At 38.5% G+C, this 19,672-nt stretch overlaps 1 protein-coding gene across 1 annotated transcript in view; it reads left to right on the forward strand.

Moving 5' to 3' along the window:
• The first annotated feature begins 2,319 nt into the window (after positions 1 to 2,319).
• The window catches only part of LOC139713908 (mismatch repair endonuclease PMS2-like), a 36,345-nt gene continuing 18,992 nt past the window's right edge, over positions 2,320 to 19,672 (forward strand). Inside the window, exons 1-8 of the mRNA XM_071625629.1 lie at positions 2,320 to 2,367; positions 3,239 to 3,385; positions 4,800 to 4,886; positions 6,119 to 6,221; positions 6,673 to 6,775; positions 7,735 to 7,815; positions 9,401 to 9,489; positions 9,831 to 9,909. Coding sequence (XP_071481730.1) covers positions 3,253 to 3,385; positions 4,800 to 4,886; positions 6,119 to 6,221; positions 6,673 to 6,775; positions 7,735 to 7,815; positions 9,401 to 9,489; positions 9,831 to 9,909 — 675 coding nt within the window. The 5' untranslated portion in view covers positions 2,320 to 2,367; positions 3,239 to 3,252. The remainder of the gene's footprint in view (positions 2,368 to 3,238; positions 3,386 to 4,799; positions 4,887 to 6,118; positions 6,222 to 6,672; positions 6,776 to 7,734; positions 7,816 to 9,400; positions 9,490 to 9,830; positions 9,910 to 19,672) is intronic.

Below are 19,672 nucleotides of genomic sequence, written 5' to 3' on the forward strand. Positions count from 1 at the left end.
GCATGCTTTTTCTGTTTGATTGCTGAATAGACAGAGTTCATGATATTCAGTGTAAGAATTAATACAAGAAGATTATTTAAATGATACCATTTTATAGGCAAATTGTTCAATGATAATCTACACTAAAATATACTGCAACCTTAAACAAGTGGGACTGTTTCAACTCGTTAAAACACGAAAAAACATGCATGAAATTGCACCATTTGCAACATCAAAATGCAAAAAAAAAAGTTCTCACAGTGGGAGGGGGGTGTCCCCCTCCCACACCCTCCCCTCCCCCTTCGCTCGCTCCGCTCGCTCGGGTTCAGTCGCGTTCATGGTATTCAGTGAAAAGAATTGATACAAGAAGTGTATTTAACTTATACGATTATAGGCAAATTGTTCAATAATAATCTACACTAAAATATACTGCTATACCTTAAACAAATGGGACTGTTTCACGTCGATAAAACGCGCAAAAACATGCATCAAATTGCACCATTTACAACATCAAAATGCAAAAAGTTCTAATACCGTGGGAGTGGGGTGTCCTACCGTAGGAGGGGGACACCCCACTCCCACACCCTCCCCTCCCCCCCCCCCCCCCCGCACGCTCCGCTCGCTCGGGTTCAGTCGCGTTCATGATATTCAGTGAAAAGAATTGATACAAGAAGTGTATTTAACTTATACCATTTTATAGGCAAATTGTTCAATAATAATCTACATCAAAATAGACTGCTATACCTTAAACAAGCGGGACTGTTTCACGTCGATAAAACGCGCAAAAACATGCATCAAATTGCACCATTTACAACATCAAAATGCAAAAAGTTCTTACCGTGGGAGGGGGGACACCCCCCTCCCACACCCTCCCCCCCCCCCCCCCCCCTCGCTCGCTCCGCTCGCTCGGGCTCGGTCGCTTCGCTCCCTCGCAGACTAACCGCCCCCCCCCCCCCCAAGATGAAATCCTGGCTACGCCGTTGCCCTTTCATTCAAAAGCAGTTTACTAACCCTTGAATTACTATTTTGGTAAGTCTTCTTTTCTTTTACCAGCGGATGGGGGGGGGGTGGGGCACCCCCCCTGCACCCCCCCCCCCTCCGTAGTTACGCCACTGCTTTTGGGTGAAATAGTTGGACAGATTTCTATCAAAAAAGCAAGAAAATCTTTTCATCGCGGGAATAATGATTATGTGGGGTGGGGCAAATGGTGCGCTTGCCTTCCAATATTTTTATGGAGTCATTTTTGTTTTCTTTCAAAAACAAGATAATCTTCTCGTCTCTGGAATTATGGAGGGGGGGGGGGTGTGCAAAATGGTGTGCTTGCCCCTCCATTTTTTTTAATTTTTTTTTTAATGAGGCTAAGGCTCGCACTTGGGCTGGCAATATGGATTGGTCCGAAGTAACGTACATAGACCTTACATACTTGTAAGTAGCACACGTACATGCAAACGTGTGCGTGCTCCGTACCGTACGGATGTACAGTACGGTCGATGAATAGTAAACACTGTATAGAATACTAGTAGACATGTATAAAATCAGTGCTGCCAGAACCAGGGGTACAAATTGTTTCTGCCCACGATTTTTTTTTTTTTTTTTTTTTTTTTGTCCCTGGTGCAAAATAAAAAAAAAGAATGAAAAGAATAATTATTTAGCGTCCGGCGTTGAAGTCGCTCGCAGACTGAAGTTTTTTTTTTTTTTTTTTTTTTTTTCAAGGATCTGAAGGGGGGTGCGTTCGCACCCAACGCACCCCCCCTGGTGACGCCCATGCTATAGGGCCTATTCATTATTTCCCAGCTCAACTATAGTACATGTATTATGAGTCCTCCCAAACGTTCAATTTATTTACAAAATTCTAAGTGTAGTCTCACATACCATGATACTGTGATCAGTAAACTGATGAAATTATTCAATATTATTCCAATCACCCCCCCCCCCCCCCAAAAAAAAAAAGAAGTCAGTCTATATAAGTTTAAGCTCACATTTATTTTAGCAATGCCACTTTACAGTACAAGTACAATACAGTACAAGTTCAAATACGTCGCATCAAAAGATGGTAATGTAGATTGGGTTTATGATGGTAATGTAGATTGGGTTTATGATTGTCGGCATTAAAAAGTTGAAGTTGAAGAGTGCATACAAACATATCGGCACTACTCCCGCCAACCACCGCGTTCTAACCACCAACTAACCACCACCATCGATCCGGGGCTCCGCCGCGCCGGCCGTCATGCCGCGCCGCCGGGCCAGCAGCCTAGGCCTAGCCACAGAACTCTTAAGAGTTCTGTGGGCCTAGCGCGCATCATATCATCGCGCAGCGGCACAGCTGAAATCGTGAAGTGAAGCGTGTCAAGCGGGAAATACAATCGTGAAGACCTGTGAGTCAGAAAGGTGATTATGAAGCAATTGAATAATGAAAAATGATTGAAGAATCTTGATATTTTTTAAAAGTCTGTTTTTCAGTATAAAGACTGTACAAAGTATAAATTTTGTTTGAGTATTCGCTATTTTTAATGCGTTATTGCTGGCCCAGTTTCAGTTGCCTCGTCCTGTAGTCCCACCTACTGCTTAAAATGTCTCGTTTATCCGGAAACTAATGAGATGACTGCAACATTGCAGAAATTGAGTGCAATAGCAAGTAGATAACTCAGACCTGTGAGCTAATCATATGTCCTCGATGCACACGTATATATTAACTGAACAGACAACACATTATAAATTTAAGGAAATTCACATAATTCATTGAATTTGATCGTATCTGTTTAGAGTCCTTGAGAACTGGTAGTGGTAGTGGCAGTGCCAGTGGACAACTGGATTTCTGCTCCAGTCAGTCCAGAAAGAATGGCGCTAATAGTAAATACATTAATAGATTTACTTTGAATGCACTTTTTTTTTTACTTCATCATGCACATACATAGACCTACTCCTCAGTCCTATGATTAGTCTTCTTCTTCTTCTTCTTCATGATGGTTAGGTTAGGGTTTGTTGTGGCAAAAAGTGTTAGAATGGCTGTGAAGTACAAAACTGCATCAACACTTCCCTGAAGAAGTGTACTGTAAATATACCTGATGCAGTGGTCAATAGTGATGAATTTACAATAGCTTTATTAGTAAATAATATTATGGTCAAGCAAGGGTACATAATGAATGCAATGGTTCATAGATCTACTGCAGCAGAGTCTCTGTGTAGGATTTTCCTGTATCTGCACAAAATTCCATTCCTCTAGGGCTCTATTTGTTCCTTCTTACCACTGCTGTACCAGATCTGTCCCCAGTCATGGCTGGCACGGTAAAGGCCATTGACAGGCGGTCAGTCCATCAGATCTGTTCTGGCCAGGTTGTCCTCAATCTGGCCACGGCCATCAAGGAGCTGGTAGAAAATAGTTTGGATGCAGGAGCAACCAACATTGGTGAGTCCACTGAAGATAAAACAAGCAGACGATTTAAGTTCATTTGTGGTCCAAATCTACCCTATCAACATCAATCACTCTAGCATAATTAGTGCAATTTTTTTTATAAGTGATGGAAATGCATAGAGTAACTGCGTCAGTAAGCGGCCGTGCAGCCGTTCGCGGCAGGTACAACATACACGGTAATATACCGCTAAACACTGCATTGCACTGTTACATGCACACTACACATATACTAACACACTAGCAATCAACAAAAAACAACTGATAAAATGGGCACGATCTCTGACGAAAGTGAAATTTTCTCACCTAAATGACAACATATCGCATCCAAAATGAAATTTTCGGTACTTCTTAACATAACAGTTAAGAAACAATGGTCCAAGAAACTTGATTTTTTGTCGTTTTCTCGATGTTCATGGATTTTAAAAACATATCCTCACGTAAAATAGAACTTTCGCGAGCCGATGTGGACCGCCATTTTTTTTGGAAAGTGGATGTTACCATCGAAAAGAAATGAGAAAAACACGAGAAAGACATCAACAACACCGCCAGAATTGCGATCTTGTTTGCGGCCAATGCATGTGCGCCCGCTATTTTCACATGCTTTCGCAATGGGAATTGGCGCTTACGCAATGTTCGCGAGACATGTGAAGGCGTTCAGCTAAAGATCGCGGAGCACGGGCGTATTGCATAGGGATTGTACATCGTGCCGCAAGCAGAAATACTATGTCGCATATCGCCCTTATCGGCGAAAATTGTGCCGGGTTTTGCCCTGGTAAATCATGAAAACTGCGTTGGTCAATGGTAAATTTCTTTTATGAAAACAATTGCGTTAATGAATAATCTTGTGTATGATATATGAAATGGTTGAAAATAATTTGCCTGATTTGTTTACAAGTTGGAAAAACCCTTAACAATGCTTAAACTGCCGCAAAAGGGATATTTTACTCTATGATATTTGTTGTTAACTCTGACTAATGGATTTAGCCATTGTTATTTTATCATTCAATATTCTTTACTTGTTCTGAAATTGAAAAATAGTCTTATGCTGATTTGTGACATCACAGATATGTACATAAACAGAGGACAGTAGAGTTTTGATTTCTGCACAGAGACAAATGAGACTAATTGTTTCTAAGCTAGATTTTATCATTTTTCAGTAATTATGATACACAGAGAAAGTTGACCAGCACTGCTGTCGCCATTTACTGTTCTATCATGTAAGCACAAGTATGCACACCAGAGCACAGGGAATAATAATGATAAGAATTAAATCACTTTCACTTGCCTGGTCAGCAGAGAGATGCAATATTTTTGTTTGTCATATGTCATTATGGTATGTTTTGAGAAATTAAGCATTTTTTTCATTTATTATTGTTAAATTCATTTCTCTACACTGCTCACTCGCCAGAAATCAAGCTGAAGGAGTATGGCAGCGAATCTCTTGAAGTCTCTGACAATGGATCAGGAGTGGAGGAGAGTAACTTCCAGGGGCTCAGTAAGAAATGATATTGTTACGGTCAAGTTCACACAAATGAATGCAAGGCGGTCTAAGTGAATTGAAATAGATAAATCTTCCAAAGCTTTATTAGGAGTTTTGCTTTACAATCAGTTTCCAACCGTAATAATCATTCTTGCTTAGAGCATCTCAATGAAATTAAGCATAACAATTCAAGGTTCCATGGGATCGTTTCAATGAAAGGTAACTTAAATGTACAGATAATGTAAAACCTGGCCAGGGTTTTACCCTAAGAGAACCAACGTCGGGGCCAAACTCGTCTGCCACGTGGCGGGGAGGCGATGCTAGACGCTATCACATGGAGAACGCGTCAATGAATGGGGTTGTCAACGAATCAGTGGGCGATGCTATCCCTGGTTGGTTTGCAGTTCCGCAGCTGTGCCGGACAGAAGGGCGTTGGCCACTGGGTGCTGGACGCCTTTCACACTGTCTTAAAGCCCTGGATCTACGTTGGCGTGGCTCCCACTGGTTGCCGTGTAGCTTAGCATTGCCTCCTGACCGCCTGGTGGTTCGCCTGGCCAAGTCGACAGAATTATCGTTGTCGTCGAGGGAAAACAAGCTAGCAGGATGGCATCTCCCGGATTGCTCTGCATTTTAATTCAGTTTGATAGCAGAATAATTGTTTTAAGGAAAGCACTTTCTCTCAAGACCATGGACGAGAACGTTGAGAAGGCTATAGCGGTCCTATTGAACCGGCATCTGATTGTAGACTACTCTGTCTTAAATGGACATACTTTTAAGCAGAGCCTACGAGAAATGAATATCCCACATTTCCACATCTGTGAGGAATCATAAACATTTCAGAAGCAGCAGGTGAAGGTGTGATAGTGAGCCAATCCAGTTTTTATACCAGTTGATGATTGCCTACTCTGACAGCAGTTTCAAACATGAATATGATTAATCATAGATTGTCATCAGGCAGATTAAACCTCAGTGAAAAGCAAGCCTGTAACAAAGTAAATCACCCATACATGCATGAATTGGCATGTGATGTTTGACATATTTTCAACAAGTTATCTTCACTTTCCCAGGCTACCCTGGAGTAAAAAAACAAAAACAAAAAGCAAAAAAATGAATAGATAGATAATATATGCAAGTGATAGAATCAAGGACAATGGTTTTTGTTTATTTACATGCTTGTGTCTTTGGTTGTTATGGTGTTGGTATGAATATTGTAGATTATGGATTCACCTGTTTGTTTATGTTTGTAGCTCTCAAGCACCACACGTCCAAGCTGAGCGACTTCTCAGACCTGAGCACAGTGGCCACGTTTGGGTTCCGGGGAGAAGCTCTTAGTTCATTGTGTGCCCTCAGGTATGATCTTTCGCATTTTGGTCAGTCCAAGTAACATACGTTCACCACCAAGTCTAGAAATTGCATAAAACACAATGTTCAGTAGAATTTTAGGACTATCATGATCTTTTTTATCATTAGCAGGCCATTCAGTTAAAAAACAACAAATTTTCAATAAACATTTATTATTTTACCTTCATATGTTAAAACATTGATATCAGTCTGGCGTTACATACATTTGCCCCCAAATTGTCATTTTGACACGTCATTTTGACAAAAATTCTAATAGACTGCTTGTTCGAAGCAATTTTGGGGCAAAGTTTTCTCTAATTACAGAAATTGTGCTCTGTATGGGGGGGGGGGGGGGGGGGGGAATAACGCACATTGGAAACAGAAATTAACCCGGCATCCCTGAAATGTACCCTTTTACTATGGAAATACCCACCAATTCTGCCCTCACATTCTGCTACAGTGATCTCATAATTGTGACATGTCACCAGTCTGCTGCTGTTGGAACCAAGTTGACCTATGACCACGATGGACGGATCCTCCACCAAGCTCCCTGCCCAAGACAGGTACAGACTGTATTACAATAGGGAGCTTTAGATTTTAGACGCGCGGACGTTCAAAGGAAAAAAACATGTTCTGAGCGTGCGCAGAAGCGCGCGTAAAGTCAATCTATTTTTAGCTTGCGTCGCCTGAGTTTTTCACTACGCGTACTGGGCTATTTTCACGTCCGCACAGTTTGCGACGTAGAGAGCTTCTTCATGCACCGATCATATGGGGGCACGATTTTATTTTTTATACGTTGCGTCCCAGCGTAATCTAAAGCTACTTTTCCACACGACGCAGGGAGAGGAGAACGTCCAGCGCACCCGTCTCAAACGTCTGCGCGTCAAAATCTAAAGATCCCTAATGGCTGAGTCACTTGCGCCTGTATTTTGTTTGAGAAGACCTGGTCCCTGTTTCAGAAAAGATGTTAGGATAACAACTCTTGCTAGAAGAGCAACTTCACGCAGCAACAACCAATCAGGAAGCTTGATTCTTGTTACTATGACAATTGCCATTCCAGCAAGAGTTGCTGTCCTAGCTACTTTTTATGAAATGGAGCCCTGTTCTATAGAGACAATTGTGGACATAGAGAGAGTTTTTTTTTTTCACTTGTGCAATGAAATGCATGAGTTTATCTCATGTGTTGTTACAAAATCACATGACAGTCTGCATGATGTTTGTAATTTCCAATCCACCTTTATCCATTGGTTGGTTTAATCATTCAGGATTGTAGTAATCCAGAACAAAACTAACAATGATATCATGTCATGTCAAGAGTAATTTAGTAACTAATGATGATAGCTTACTAACTAGTTAGAATGCAGGCCTTTCTGAGAAAATATGAATGTTACTTGTTAGTTCTCAAGTAATGATTGTATAAAGCTAGAATTTTCAGTGAATTTTGGTTGCACACTGACCCAGCCATAACTTCTTTCAGTGTGAGTCTTAGCTTGTGTTGTCCAATTCATTTTGTATTTTGCAGCAAGGTACCACTGTCATGCTCCAGAACCTGTTCTCGACTCTACCCGTCAGACACAAAGAATTCCTTAGGAACTTAAAGAAGGTACAAATAAGTGTGAACACATTTTCTTTAAATGATGACAAATAAAGCTACAATATAGCAAAAATAATGTCTCTCGTCTGAGGAAGGGTGGCTCAAAGCTTTCTCTTGTATTTCAAGCAGGTACTGAAAAGGGTTCTTTTTATCATGGAAAATGACATGAAATGCATGATGATCTATGTTGTTTTGTTTTTTGTAAAGGACAAGTTCACCTTCATAAACATAAGGATTGAGAAAATGCAACAATATTAGTAGAACACATCAGTGAAAGTTTGAGGAAAATTGGACAATCGATGCAAAAGTTATGATTTTTTTTTATTTTTGTGTTGGAACCGCTGGATGAGGAGACTACTACAGCTTGTGAGTCATATGCATACAACAGTATAAAGAAAATGTAAAAGAAAATTCAACATATTTTCGCTTTTTTTGCATAATAAAAGAGCACTTGACTTGCCTCTTTCTAAAGGCAGGGGGAATGATATTACCCATAACATTTGTCGGTAACGAGTCAGGGGAATGTGTACTTTTTTCAAAAGATGGAATTTTGTGAAATTCTCTTTATATTTTCCTTATATTGTTGTACGCATGTGACATCTAAGTTATTCATACACTGCAGTAGTCTTCTGATCCAGCGGGTACTGCAAAAAAACTTCAAAAATTCATAACTTTTGAACGGATTGTCTGATTTTCCTCAAACTTTCAATTATGTGTTCTACTAATATTGCTACATTCTCTCAATCCTTATGTTTATGAAGGTGAACTTGTCCTTTAAATCATCTCTCACCAGTCCTAATGTGATTGATACAATTTTCTCAGTACACTGTTCAGTAAAAGTTGCAAAATCAATTTCTTCAATCTGCTAGCAGCATTTATGAATTCTTTCAAGTAATTATTAACATCACAAATCATTGGAAGATACATTTTTGGCACACTGAAAGTCCCTTAACTCTTTATGTGCCACGTTCGCACGCCTGACTCAGTCGACGGCGTGCCAACTTTACATATTCTGCTCAAACGCACAAATCCACCCAAACAGATTGATAAATCGTCAAATACCACAATACAATGAAAGTGTTTGTCTCGATTGAGTTCCTCTCACATATAGCTTGCACTTTATGTAATGATTGACCAGCAAGAAGTGTTCCCTACTGGATTAGCGTGTAAATTATGAGTTTCTGTTGCTGCTTTGTGTGCAAAAGTCATGCATTTACAGTCATGTAGCTATCGGTCATTTGAAAGCAAAACAATCATGTATTTGCCATACAATTTACGTCAAAGCAGGGCTTGGCACTTTCTCTACAACTTTGCTAACTAAATGTCAAGGTTTTAACGGAAATGTATAAAAGTTACATAGATTTGGAAAGCAGAATGCTTTCTCAAAGCATAACTGTTTTGGTGTCTCAGAATTATGTGGCACACAGGGGGTTTCCACCATGGCACATAAAGAGTTAAATATATCTTTTTATTGTTACTTTATGACAAAATCATATACAGTGATTGAAGACATGCCAGCACAGAGCACTTATCTACATTATCCAAGCCATCTGTACGGCAGTGATATAATTTGTATTTTTATGTTTTGTTTCAGGAATTCACCAAGATGGTCCAAGTCCTTCAAGCATACTGCATTATTGCATCAGGAGTGAAGCTGACGTGCACCAACCAGACTGGAAACGGGTGACAATAATGCACATTTTGATAATGAATAATAATTAATATTGATAGTGGAGTCTTATAAAGCGCTCGGTCCACCTATAAATTGCTACCAATTACTGCTCTTCCTTTTAATGTCTTCTTTAGTACTCCACCAGGAAGGTTATGTTTATGCTGTCACCGGCTTGTTTGCATGCTTTTTCATCACTATTGTTGCAGGGCGGTTTCAGAATTTAACTATGTATTCCACAGAGGATGCCCAGGATATTTTGGCAAGAAACAAAAACCAAAAGCAAAATATAAAGTAACCGTGTGACAGCTCTTAATATAACAAATGTGCCATTGTCTCTGATTCTCGCAATCAGGAAGAAATCTATTGTGGTATCAACTAATGGGACAGCAACGATGAAGGACAGTATCACCAATGTGTTTGGCTCTAAGCAGGTGAGTATCAATGCCTTCCATCTTACCTCTTTGCTTCTTTTCTTTGTTTGGAAATTGTTTGAGTGTCCTTGTCTCTACAATCTATGATGCCCATATTTTTTTTTTAAGTTTTTGTTTGTATACATTATATTCATTTCAGATTCAGAGTCCAAAGTGGGGCACAAATCGTACATTTTCATCTTCTTGCAAAATGCATACTCAGATTTGCTGGAGTGTTAGAATACACATTTGTACAAATTTTTTTATAACCCTTTCATTACCACCTATTTCAAATTGCAGTACCCTTTTGATAACCCTTTAGTTCTCAGAGACTATACACCCTTTTATTTTGCAGACCACTATAACCCTTTCATTGCCAGCTCTTTCAAATTGCCGTACCCTTTTGATAAACCTTTCATTCTCAAAGTCCATACACCCTTTCATTTTGCAGTACAGTTTCTATAACCCTTTCATTGCCAGCCCTTTCAAATTGCAGTACCCTTTTGATAACCCTTTCATTCTCAGAGTCTATACACCCTTTCATTTTGCAGTACAGTTTTTAAAACCCTTTCATCGCCATCTCTTTTAAATTGCAGTACCCTTTCAATAACCCTTTCATTCTCAAAGTCTATACACCCTTTCATTTTGCGGTACAGTTTCTATAACTCCATTCATTGTCAGCCCTTTCAAATTGCAGTACCCTTTTGATAATCCTTTCATTTTCAAAGTCTATACACCCTTTCACTTTGCAGTACAGTTTCTATACCCCTTTCATTGCCAGCTCTTTCAAATTGCCATACCCTTTTCATAACCCTTTCATTCTCAGAGTCTATAAACCCTTTCATTTTGCAGTACAGTTTCTGTAACCCTTTCATTGCCATCTCTTTCAAACTGCAGTACCCTTTCAATAACCCTTTTATTCTTGGAGTCTATACACCCTTTCATTTTGGAGTACAATTTCTATAACCCTTTCATTGCCATCCCTTTCAAATTTCAGCACTCTTTTGATAACCCTTTCATTCTCAAAGTCTATACACCGTTTCATTTTGCAGAACAGTTTCTATAACCCTATCATTGCCAGCATTTCAAATAGCAGTACCCTTTAAATAACCCTTTCATTCTCAGAGTCTATACACCGTTTCATTTTGCAGAACAGTTTCTATAACCCTTTCATTGCCAGCTCTTTCAAATTGCCGTACCCTTTTGATAAACCTTTCATTCTCAGAGTCTATACACCCTTCATTTTGCAGAACAGTTTCTGTAACCCTATCATTGCCAGCATTTCAAATAACAGTTCCCTTTAAATAACCCTTTCATTCTCAGAGTCTATACACCCTTCATTTTGCAGAATAGTTTCTATAACCCTATCATTGCCAGCATTTCAAATAACAGTACCCTTTTGATAACCCTTCAATTCTCAGTACCTCTTTATACCCTTTTATTTGGCAGAACAGTTTCTATGACCCTTTCATTGCCAGCTCTTTCAAATTGCAGTACCCTTTCAATGACCCTTTTATTCTCCGTCTATACACCCTTTCATTTTGCAGTACCCTTTAAATAACCCTTTCATTCTCAAAGTCTATACACCCTTTCATTTTGCAGAACAGTTTCTATAACCCTTTCATTGCCAGCATTTTCAAATTGCAGTACCCTTTTGATAACCCTTTTATTCTCAGAGTCTATACACCCTTTCATTTTGCAGTACAGTTTATATAACCCTTTCATTGCCAGCCCTTTCAAATTGCAACACTTTTTTGATAACCCTTTCATTCTCAAAGTCTATACACCCTTTCATTTTGCAGTACAGTTTCTATAACCCTTTCATTGCCAGCCCTTTCAAATTGCAGCACTCTTTTGATAACCCTTTCATTCTCGAAGTCTATACACCCTTTCACTTTGCAGTACAGTTTCTATAACCCTTTCATTGCCAGCCCTTTCAAATTGCAGTACCCTTTTCATAACCCTTTCATTCTCAGAGTCTTTAAACCCTTTCATTTTGCAGTACAGTTTCTGTAACCCTTTCATTGCCATCTCTTTCAAACTGCAGTACCCTTTCAATAACCCTTTTATTCTTGGAGTCTATACACCCTTTCATTTTGCAGTACAATTTCTATAACCCTTTCATTGCCAGCCCTTTCAAATTGCAGCACTCTTTTGATAACCCTTTCATTCTCAGAGTCTATACACCCTTTCATTTTGCAGTACAGTTTCTATAACCCTTTCATTGCCAGCCCTTTCAAATTGCAGTACCCTTTCAATAAGCCTTTTATTCTCAGAGTCTATACACCCTTCATTTTGCAGAACAGTTTCTATAACCCTTTCATTGCCAGCATTTCAAATAACAGTACCCTTTTGATAACCCTTCAATTCTCAGAGTCTATACACCCTTTCATTTGCGGAGCAGTTTCTATAACCCGTTCATTGCCAGCTCTTTCAAATTGCAGTACCCTTTCAATGACCCTTTTATTCTCAGTCTATACACCCTTTCATTTTGAAGTACCCTTTAGATAACCCTTTCATTCTCAAAGTCTATACACCCTTTCATTTTGTAGTACATTTTCTATAACCCTTTCATTACCAGCATATTTAAATTGCAGTACCCTTTTGATAACCCTTTTATTTTCAGGGTCTATACACCCTTTCATTTTGCAGTACAGTTTATATAACCCTTTCTTTGCAATCTCTTTCAAACTGCAGTACCCTTTCAATAACCCTTTCATTCTCAGAGTCTATACACCCTTTCATTTTGCAGTACAATTTCTATAACCCTTTCATTCCCAGCCCTTTCAAATTGCAGTACCCTTTCAATATCCCTTTCATTCTCAGAGTCTATACACCTTTTCATTTTGCAGAGCAGTTTCTGTACCCCTTTCATTCCCAGCCCTTTCATATTGCAGTACTCTTTTCATAACCCTTTCAGTTTTAAAGTCTATAAATCCTTTCATTTTGCAGTACAGTTTCTATAACCCTTTCGTTCCCAGCCCTTTCAAATTGCAGTACTCTTTTGATATCCCTTTCATTCTCAAAGTCCATACACCCTTTCATTTTGCAGTGTAGTTTCTATAACCCTTTCATTGCCAGCTCTTTCAAATTGCAGTACCCTTTCAATGACCCTTTTATTCTCAGTCTATACACCCTGTCATTTTGAAGTACCCTTTAAATAACCCTTTCATTCTCAAAGTCTATACACCCTTTCATTTTGCAGTACATTTTCTATAACCCTTTCATTGGCAGCCCTTTCAAATTGCAACACTCTTTTGATAACCCTTTCATTGCCAGCCCTTTTAAATTGCAGCACGCTTTTGATAACCCTTTCATTCTCAGAGTCTATACACCCTTTCATTTTGCAGTACAGTTTCTATAACCCTTTCATTGCCAGCCCTTTCAAATTGCAGTACAGTTTCTGTAACCCTTTCATTGCCATCTCTTTCAAACTGCAGTACCCTTTCAATAACCCTTTCATTCTCAGAGTCTATACACCCTTTCATTTTGCAGTACAATTTCTATAACCCTTTCATTCACAGCCCTTTCAAATTGCAGTACCCTTTCATTATCCCTTTCATTCTCAGAGTCTATACACCTTTTCATTTTGCAGAGCAGTTTCTGTACCCCTTTCGTTCCCAGCCCTTTCAAATTGCAGTACTCTTATGATATCCCTTTCATTCTCAAAATCTATACACCCTTTCATTTTGCAGTGTAGTTTCTATAACCCTTTCATTGCCAGCCCTTTCAAATTGCAGTACTCTTATGATATCCCTTTCATTCTCAAAATCTATACACCCTTTCATTTTGCAGTGTAGTTTCTATAACCCTTTCATTGCCAGCCCTTTCAAATTGCAGTACTCTTTTGATAACCCTTTTATTCTCAGAGTCTATACACCTTTTCATTTTGCAGAGCAGTTTCTGTACCCCTTTCGTTCCCAGCCCTTTCAAATTGCAGTACTCTTATGATATCCCTTTCATTCTCAAAATCTATACACCCTTTCATTTTGCAGTGTAGTTTCTATAACCCTTTCATTGCCAGCCCTTTCAAATTGCAGTACTCTTTTGATAACCCTTTTATTCTCAGAGTCTATACACCTTTTCATTTTGCAGAGCAGTTTCTGTACCCCTTTCGTTCCCAGCCCTTTCAAATTGCAGTACTCTTATGATATCCCTTTCATTCTCAAAATCTATACACCCTTTCATTTTGCAGTGTAGTTTCTATAACCCTTTCATTGCCAGCCCTTTCAAATTGCAGCACTCTTTTGATAACCCTTTCATTCTCAAAGTCTATACACGCTTTCATTTGCAGAACAGTTTCTGTAACCCTATCATTGCCAGCATTTCAAATAACAGTACCCTTTAAATAACCCTTTCATTCTCAGAGTCTATACACCCTTCATTTTGGAGAACAGTTTCTATAACCCTTTCATTGCCAGCATTTCAAATAACAGTACCCTTTTGATAACCCTTCAATTCTCAGAGTCTATACACCCTTTCATTTGCGGAGCAGTTTCTATAACCCGTTCATTGCCAGCTCTTTCAAATTGCAGTACCCTTTCAATGACCCTTTTATTCTCAGTCTATACACCCTTTCATTTTGAAGTACCCTTTAAATAACCCTTTCATTTTGCAGTACAGTTTATATAACCCTTTCTTTGCAATCTCTTTCAAACTGCAGTACCCTTTCAATAACCCTTTCATTCTCAGAGTCTATACACCCTTTCATTTTGCAGTACAATTTCTATAACCCTTTCATTCCCAGCCCTTTCAAATTGCAGTACCCTTTCAATATCCCTTTCATTCTCAGAGTCTATACACCTTTTCATTTTGCAGAGCAGTTTCTGTACCCCTTTCATTCCCAGCCCTTTCATATTGCAGTACTCTTTTCATAACCCTTTCAGTTTTAAAGTCTATAAATCCTTTCATTTTGCAGTACAGTTTCTATAACCCTTTCGTTCCCAGCCCTTTCAAATTGCAGTACTCTTTTGATATCCCTTTCATTCTCAAAGTCCATACACCCTTTCATTTTGCAGTGTAGTTTCTATAACCCTTTCATTGCCAGCTCTTTCAAATTGCAGTACCCTTTCAATGACCCTTTTATTCTCAGTCTATACACCCTGTCATTTTGAAGTACCCTTTAAATAACCCTTTCATTCTCAAAGTCTATACACCCTTTCATTTTGCAGTACATTTTCTATAACCCTTTCATTGGCAGCCCTTTCAAATTGCAACACTCTTTTGATAACCCTTTCATTGCCAGCCCTTTTAAATTGCAGCACGCTTTTGATAACCCTTTCATTCTCAGAGTCTATACACCCTTTCATTTTGCAGTACAGTTTCTATAACCCTTTCATTGCCAGCCCTTTCAAATTGCAGTACAGTTTCTGTAACCCTTTCATTGCCATCTCTTTCAAACTGCAGTACCCTTTCAATAACCCTTTCATTCTCAGAGTCTATACACCCTTTCATTTTGCAGTACAATTTCTATAACCCTTTCATTCACAGCCCTTTCAAATTGCAGTACCCTTTCATTATCCCTTTCATTCTCAGAGTCTATACACCTTTTCATTTTGCAGAGCAGTTTCTGTACCCCTTTCGTTCCCAGCCCTTTCAAATTGCAGTACTCTTATGATATCCCTTTCATTCTCAAAATCTATACACCCTTTCATTTTGCAGTGTAGTTTCTATAACCCTTTCATTGCCAGCCCTTTCAAATTGCAGTACTCTTATGATATCCCTTTCATTCTCAAAATCTATACACCCTTTCATTTTGCAGTGTAGTTTCTATAACCCTTTCATTGCCAGCCCTTTCAAATTGCAGTACTCTTTTGATAACCCTTTTATTCTCAGAGTCTATACACCTTTTCATTTTGCAGAGCAGTTTCTGTACCCCTTTCGTTCCCAGCCCTTTCAAATTGCAGTACTCTTATGATATCCCTTTCATTCTCAAAATCTATACACCCTTTCATTTTGCAGTGTAGTTTCTATAACCCTTTCATTGCCAGCCCTTTCAAATTGCAGCACTCTTTTGATAACCCTTTCATTCTCAAAGTCTATACACGCTTTCATTTGCAGAACAGTTTCTGTAACCCTATCATTGCCAGCATTTCAAATAACAGTACCCTTTAAATAACCCTTTCATTCTCAGAGTCTATACACCCTTCATTTTGGAGAACAGTTTCTATAACCCTTTCATTGCCAGCATTTCAAATAACAGTACCCTTTCGATAACCCTTCAATTCTCAGAGTCTATACACGCTTTCATTTGCGGAGCAGTTTCTATAACCCTTTCATTGCCAGCTCTTTCAAATTGCAGTACCCTTTCAATGACCCTTTTATTCTCAGTCTATACACCCTTTCATTTTGAAGTACCCTTTAAATAACCCTTTCATTTTCAAAGTCTATACACTCTTTCATTTTGCAGTACATTTTCTATAACCCTTTCATTGCCAGCATATTAAAATTGCAGTACCCTTTTGATAACCCTTTTATTCTCAGAGTCTATACACCCTTTCATTTTGCAGTACAGTTTATATAACCCTTTCATTGCCAGCCCTTTCAAATTGCAACACTCTTTTGATAACCCTTTCATTCTCAAAGTCTATACACCCTTTCATTTTGCAGTACAGTTTCTATAATCCTTTCATTACCAGCCCTTTCAAATTGCAACACTCTTTTGGTAACCCTTTCATTCTCAAAGTCTATACACCCTTCATTTTGCAGAACAGTTTCTATAACCCTTTCATTGCCAGCATTTCAAATAACAGTACCCTTTTGATAACCCTTCAATTCTCAGAGTCTATACACCCTTTCATTTGCGGAGCAGTTTCTATAACCCGTTCATTGCCAGCTCTTTCAAATTGCAGTACCCTTTCAATGACCCTTTTATTCTCAGTCTATACACCCTTTCATTTTGAAGTACCCTTTAAATAACCCTTTCATTCTCAAAGTCTATACACCCTTTCATTTTGCAGTACATTTTCTATAACCCTTTCATTGCCAGCATATTTAAATTGCAGTACCCTTTTGATAACCCTTTTATTTTCAGAGTCTATACACCCTTTCATTTTTCAGTACAGTTTATATAACCCTTTCATTGCCAGCCCTTTCAAATTGCAACACTCTTTTGATAATCCTTTCATTCTCAAAGTCTATACACCCTTTCATTTTGCAGTACAGTTTCTATAACCCTTTCATTGCCAGCCCTTTCAAATTGCAGTACCCTTTGAATAACCCTTCCATTCTCAGAATCTATACACCCTTTCATTTTGCAGTACAGTTTTTATAACCCTTTCATCACCATCTCTTTCAAATTGCAGTACCCTTTCAATAACCCTTTTATTCTCAAAGTCTATACACCCTTTCATTTTGCAGTACAGTTTCTATAACCCTTTCATTGCCAGCCCTTTCAAATTGCAGCACTCTTTTGATAACCGTTTCATTCTCAAAGTCTATACACCCTTTCATTTGCAGAACAGTTTCTATAACCCTATCATTGCCAGCATTTCAAATAACAGTACCCTTTAAATAACCCTTTCATTCTCAGAGTCTATACACCCTTCATTTTGCAGAACAGTTTCTATAACCCTTTCATTGCCAGCATTTCAAATAACAGTACCCTTTTGATAACCCTTCAATTCTCAGAGTCTATACACCCTTTCATTTGCGGAGTAGTTTCTATAACCCGTTCATTGCCAGCTCTTTCAAATTGCAGTACCCTTTCAATGACCCTTTTATTCTCAGTCTATACACCCTTTCATTTTGAAGTACCCTTTAAATAACCCTTTCATTCTCAAAGTCTATACACCCTTTCATTTTGCAGTACATTTTCTATAACCCTTTCATTGCCAGCATATTTAAATTGCAGTACCCTTTTGATAATCCTTTTATTCTCAGAGTCTATACACCCTTTTATTTTGCAGTACAGTTTCTATAACCCTTTCATTGCCGGCACTTTCAAATTGCAACACTCTTTTGATAGCCCTTTCATTCTCAAAGTCTATACACCCTTTCATTTTGCAGTACAGTTTCTATAACCCTTTCATTGCCAGCCCTTTTAAATTGCAGCACTCTTTTGATAACCCTTTCATTCTCAGAGTCTATACACCCTTTCATTTTGCAGTACAGTTTCTATAACCCTTTCATCACCATCTCTTTCAAATTGCAGTACCCTTTCAATAGCCCTTTTATTCTCAAAGTCTATACACCCTTTCATTTTGCAGTACAGTTTCTATAACCCTTTCATTGCCAGCATTTCAAATAGCAGTACCCTTTAAATAACCCTTTCATTCTCAGAGTCTATAAACCCTTTCATTTTGCAGTACAGTTTCTTTAACCCTTTCATTGCCATCTCTTTCAAACTGCAGTACCCTTTCAATAACCCTTTTATTCTTGGAGTCTATACACCCTTTCATTTTGCAGTACAATTTCTATAACCCTTTCATTGCCAGCCCTTTCAAATTGCAGCACTCTTTTGATAACCCTTTCATTCTCGAAGTCTATACACCCTTTCATTTTGCAGAACAGTTTCTATAACCCTATCATTGCTAGCATTTTAAATAGCAGTACCCTTTAAATAACCCTTTCATTCTCAGAGTCTATACACCGTTTCATTTTGCAGTGTAGTTTCTATAACCCGTTCATTGTCAGCCCTTTCAAATTGCAGTACCCTTTTGATAACCTTTTTATTCTCAGAATCTATACACCCTTTAAATAACCCTTTCATTTGTCAGAGTCTATACACCCTTTCATTTTGCAGTGTAGTTTCTATAACCCTTTCATTGTCAGCCCTTTCAAATTGCAGTACCCTTTTGATAACCCTTTCCTTCTTAGTCTATACACCCTTTCATTTTGCAGAACAGTTTCTATAACCCTTTCATTGCCAGCCCTTTCAAATTGCAGTACCCTTTCAACAACCCTTTCATTCTCAGAGTCTATACACCCTTTTATTTGCAGAACAGTTTGTACAACCCTTTCATTGCCAGCTCTTTCAAATTACAGTACTCTTTTGATAACCCTTTCATTCTCCGAGTCTATACACCCTTTCATTTGCAGAACAATTTCTATAACCCTTTCATTGCCAACTCTTTCAAATTACAGTACCCTTTAATTATCCCTTTAATTCTCAGAGTCTATACACCTTTTAACTAACCCTTTCATTCTCAAAGTCTATACACCCTTTCATTTTGCAGTGTACTTTCTATAACCCTTTCATTGCCAGCTCTTTCAAATTACAGTACCCTTTAATTATCCCTTTCATTCTCAGAGTCTATACACCTTTTAACTAACCCTTTCATTCTCAAAGTCTATACACCCTTTCATTTTGCAGTGTACTTTCTATAACCCTTTCATTGTCAGCCCTTTCAAATTGCAGTACCCTTTTGATAACCCTTTCCTTCTTAGTCTACACACCTTTTCATTTTACAGAGCAGTTTCTATAATCCTTTCATTGCCAGCCCTTTCAAATTGCAGAACCCTTTCAACAACCCTTTCATTCTCAGAGTCTATACACCCTTTCATTTACAGAACAGTTTCTATAACCCTTTCATTGCCAGTTCATTCAAATTACAGTACCCTTGAATTAACCCTTTCATTCTCAGAGTCCATACACCCTTTCGTTTTTACAGTACAGTTTCTATAACCCTTTCATTGCCAGCCCTTTCAAATTACAGTACCCTTTAAATAACCCTTTCATTCTCAGAGTCTATACACCCTTTCATTTTGCAGTACAGTTTCTATAACCCTTTCATTGCCCACCCTTTCATATTGCAGTACCCTTTTGATATCCCTTTCATTTTCA

The sequence above is a fragment of the Diadema antillarum genome, unplaced genomic scaffold (assembly GCF_040938485.1).
Source record: "Diadema antillarum isolate AM-2024a unplaced genomic scaffold, OU_Dant_1.0 seq00002095_RagTag, whole genome shotgun sequence".
Lineage (NCBI taxonomy): Eukaryota > Metazoa > Echinodermata > Echinoidea > Diadematoida > Diadematidae > Diadema > Diadema antillarum.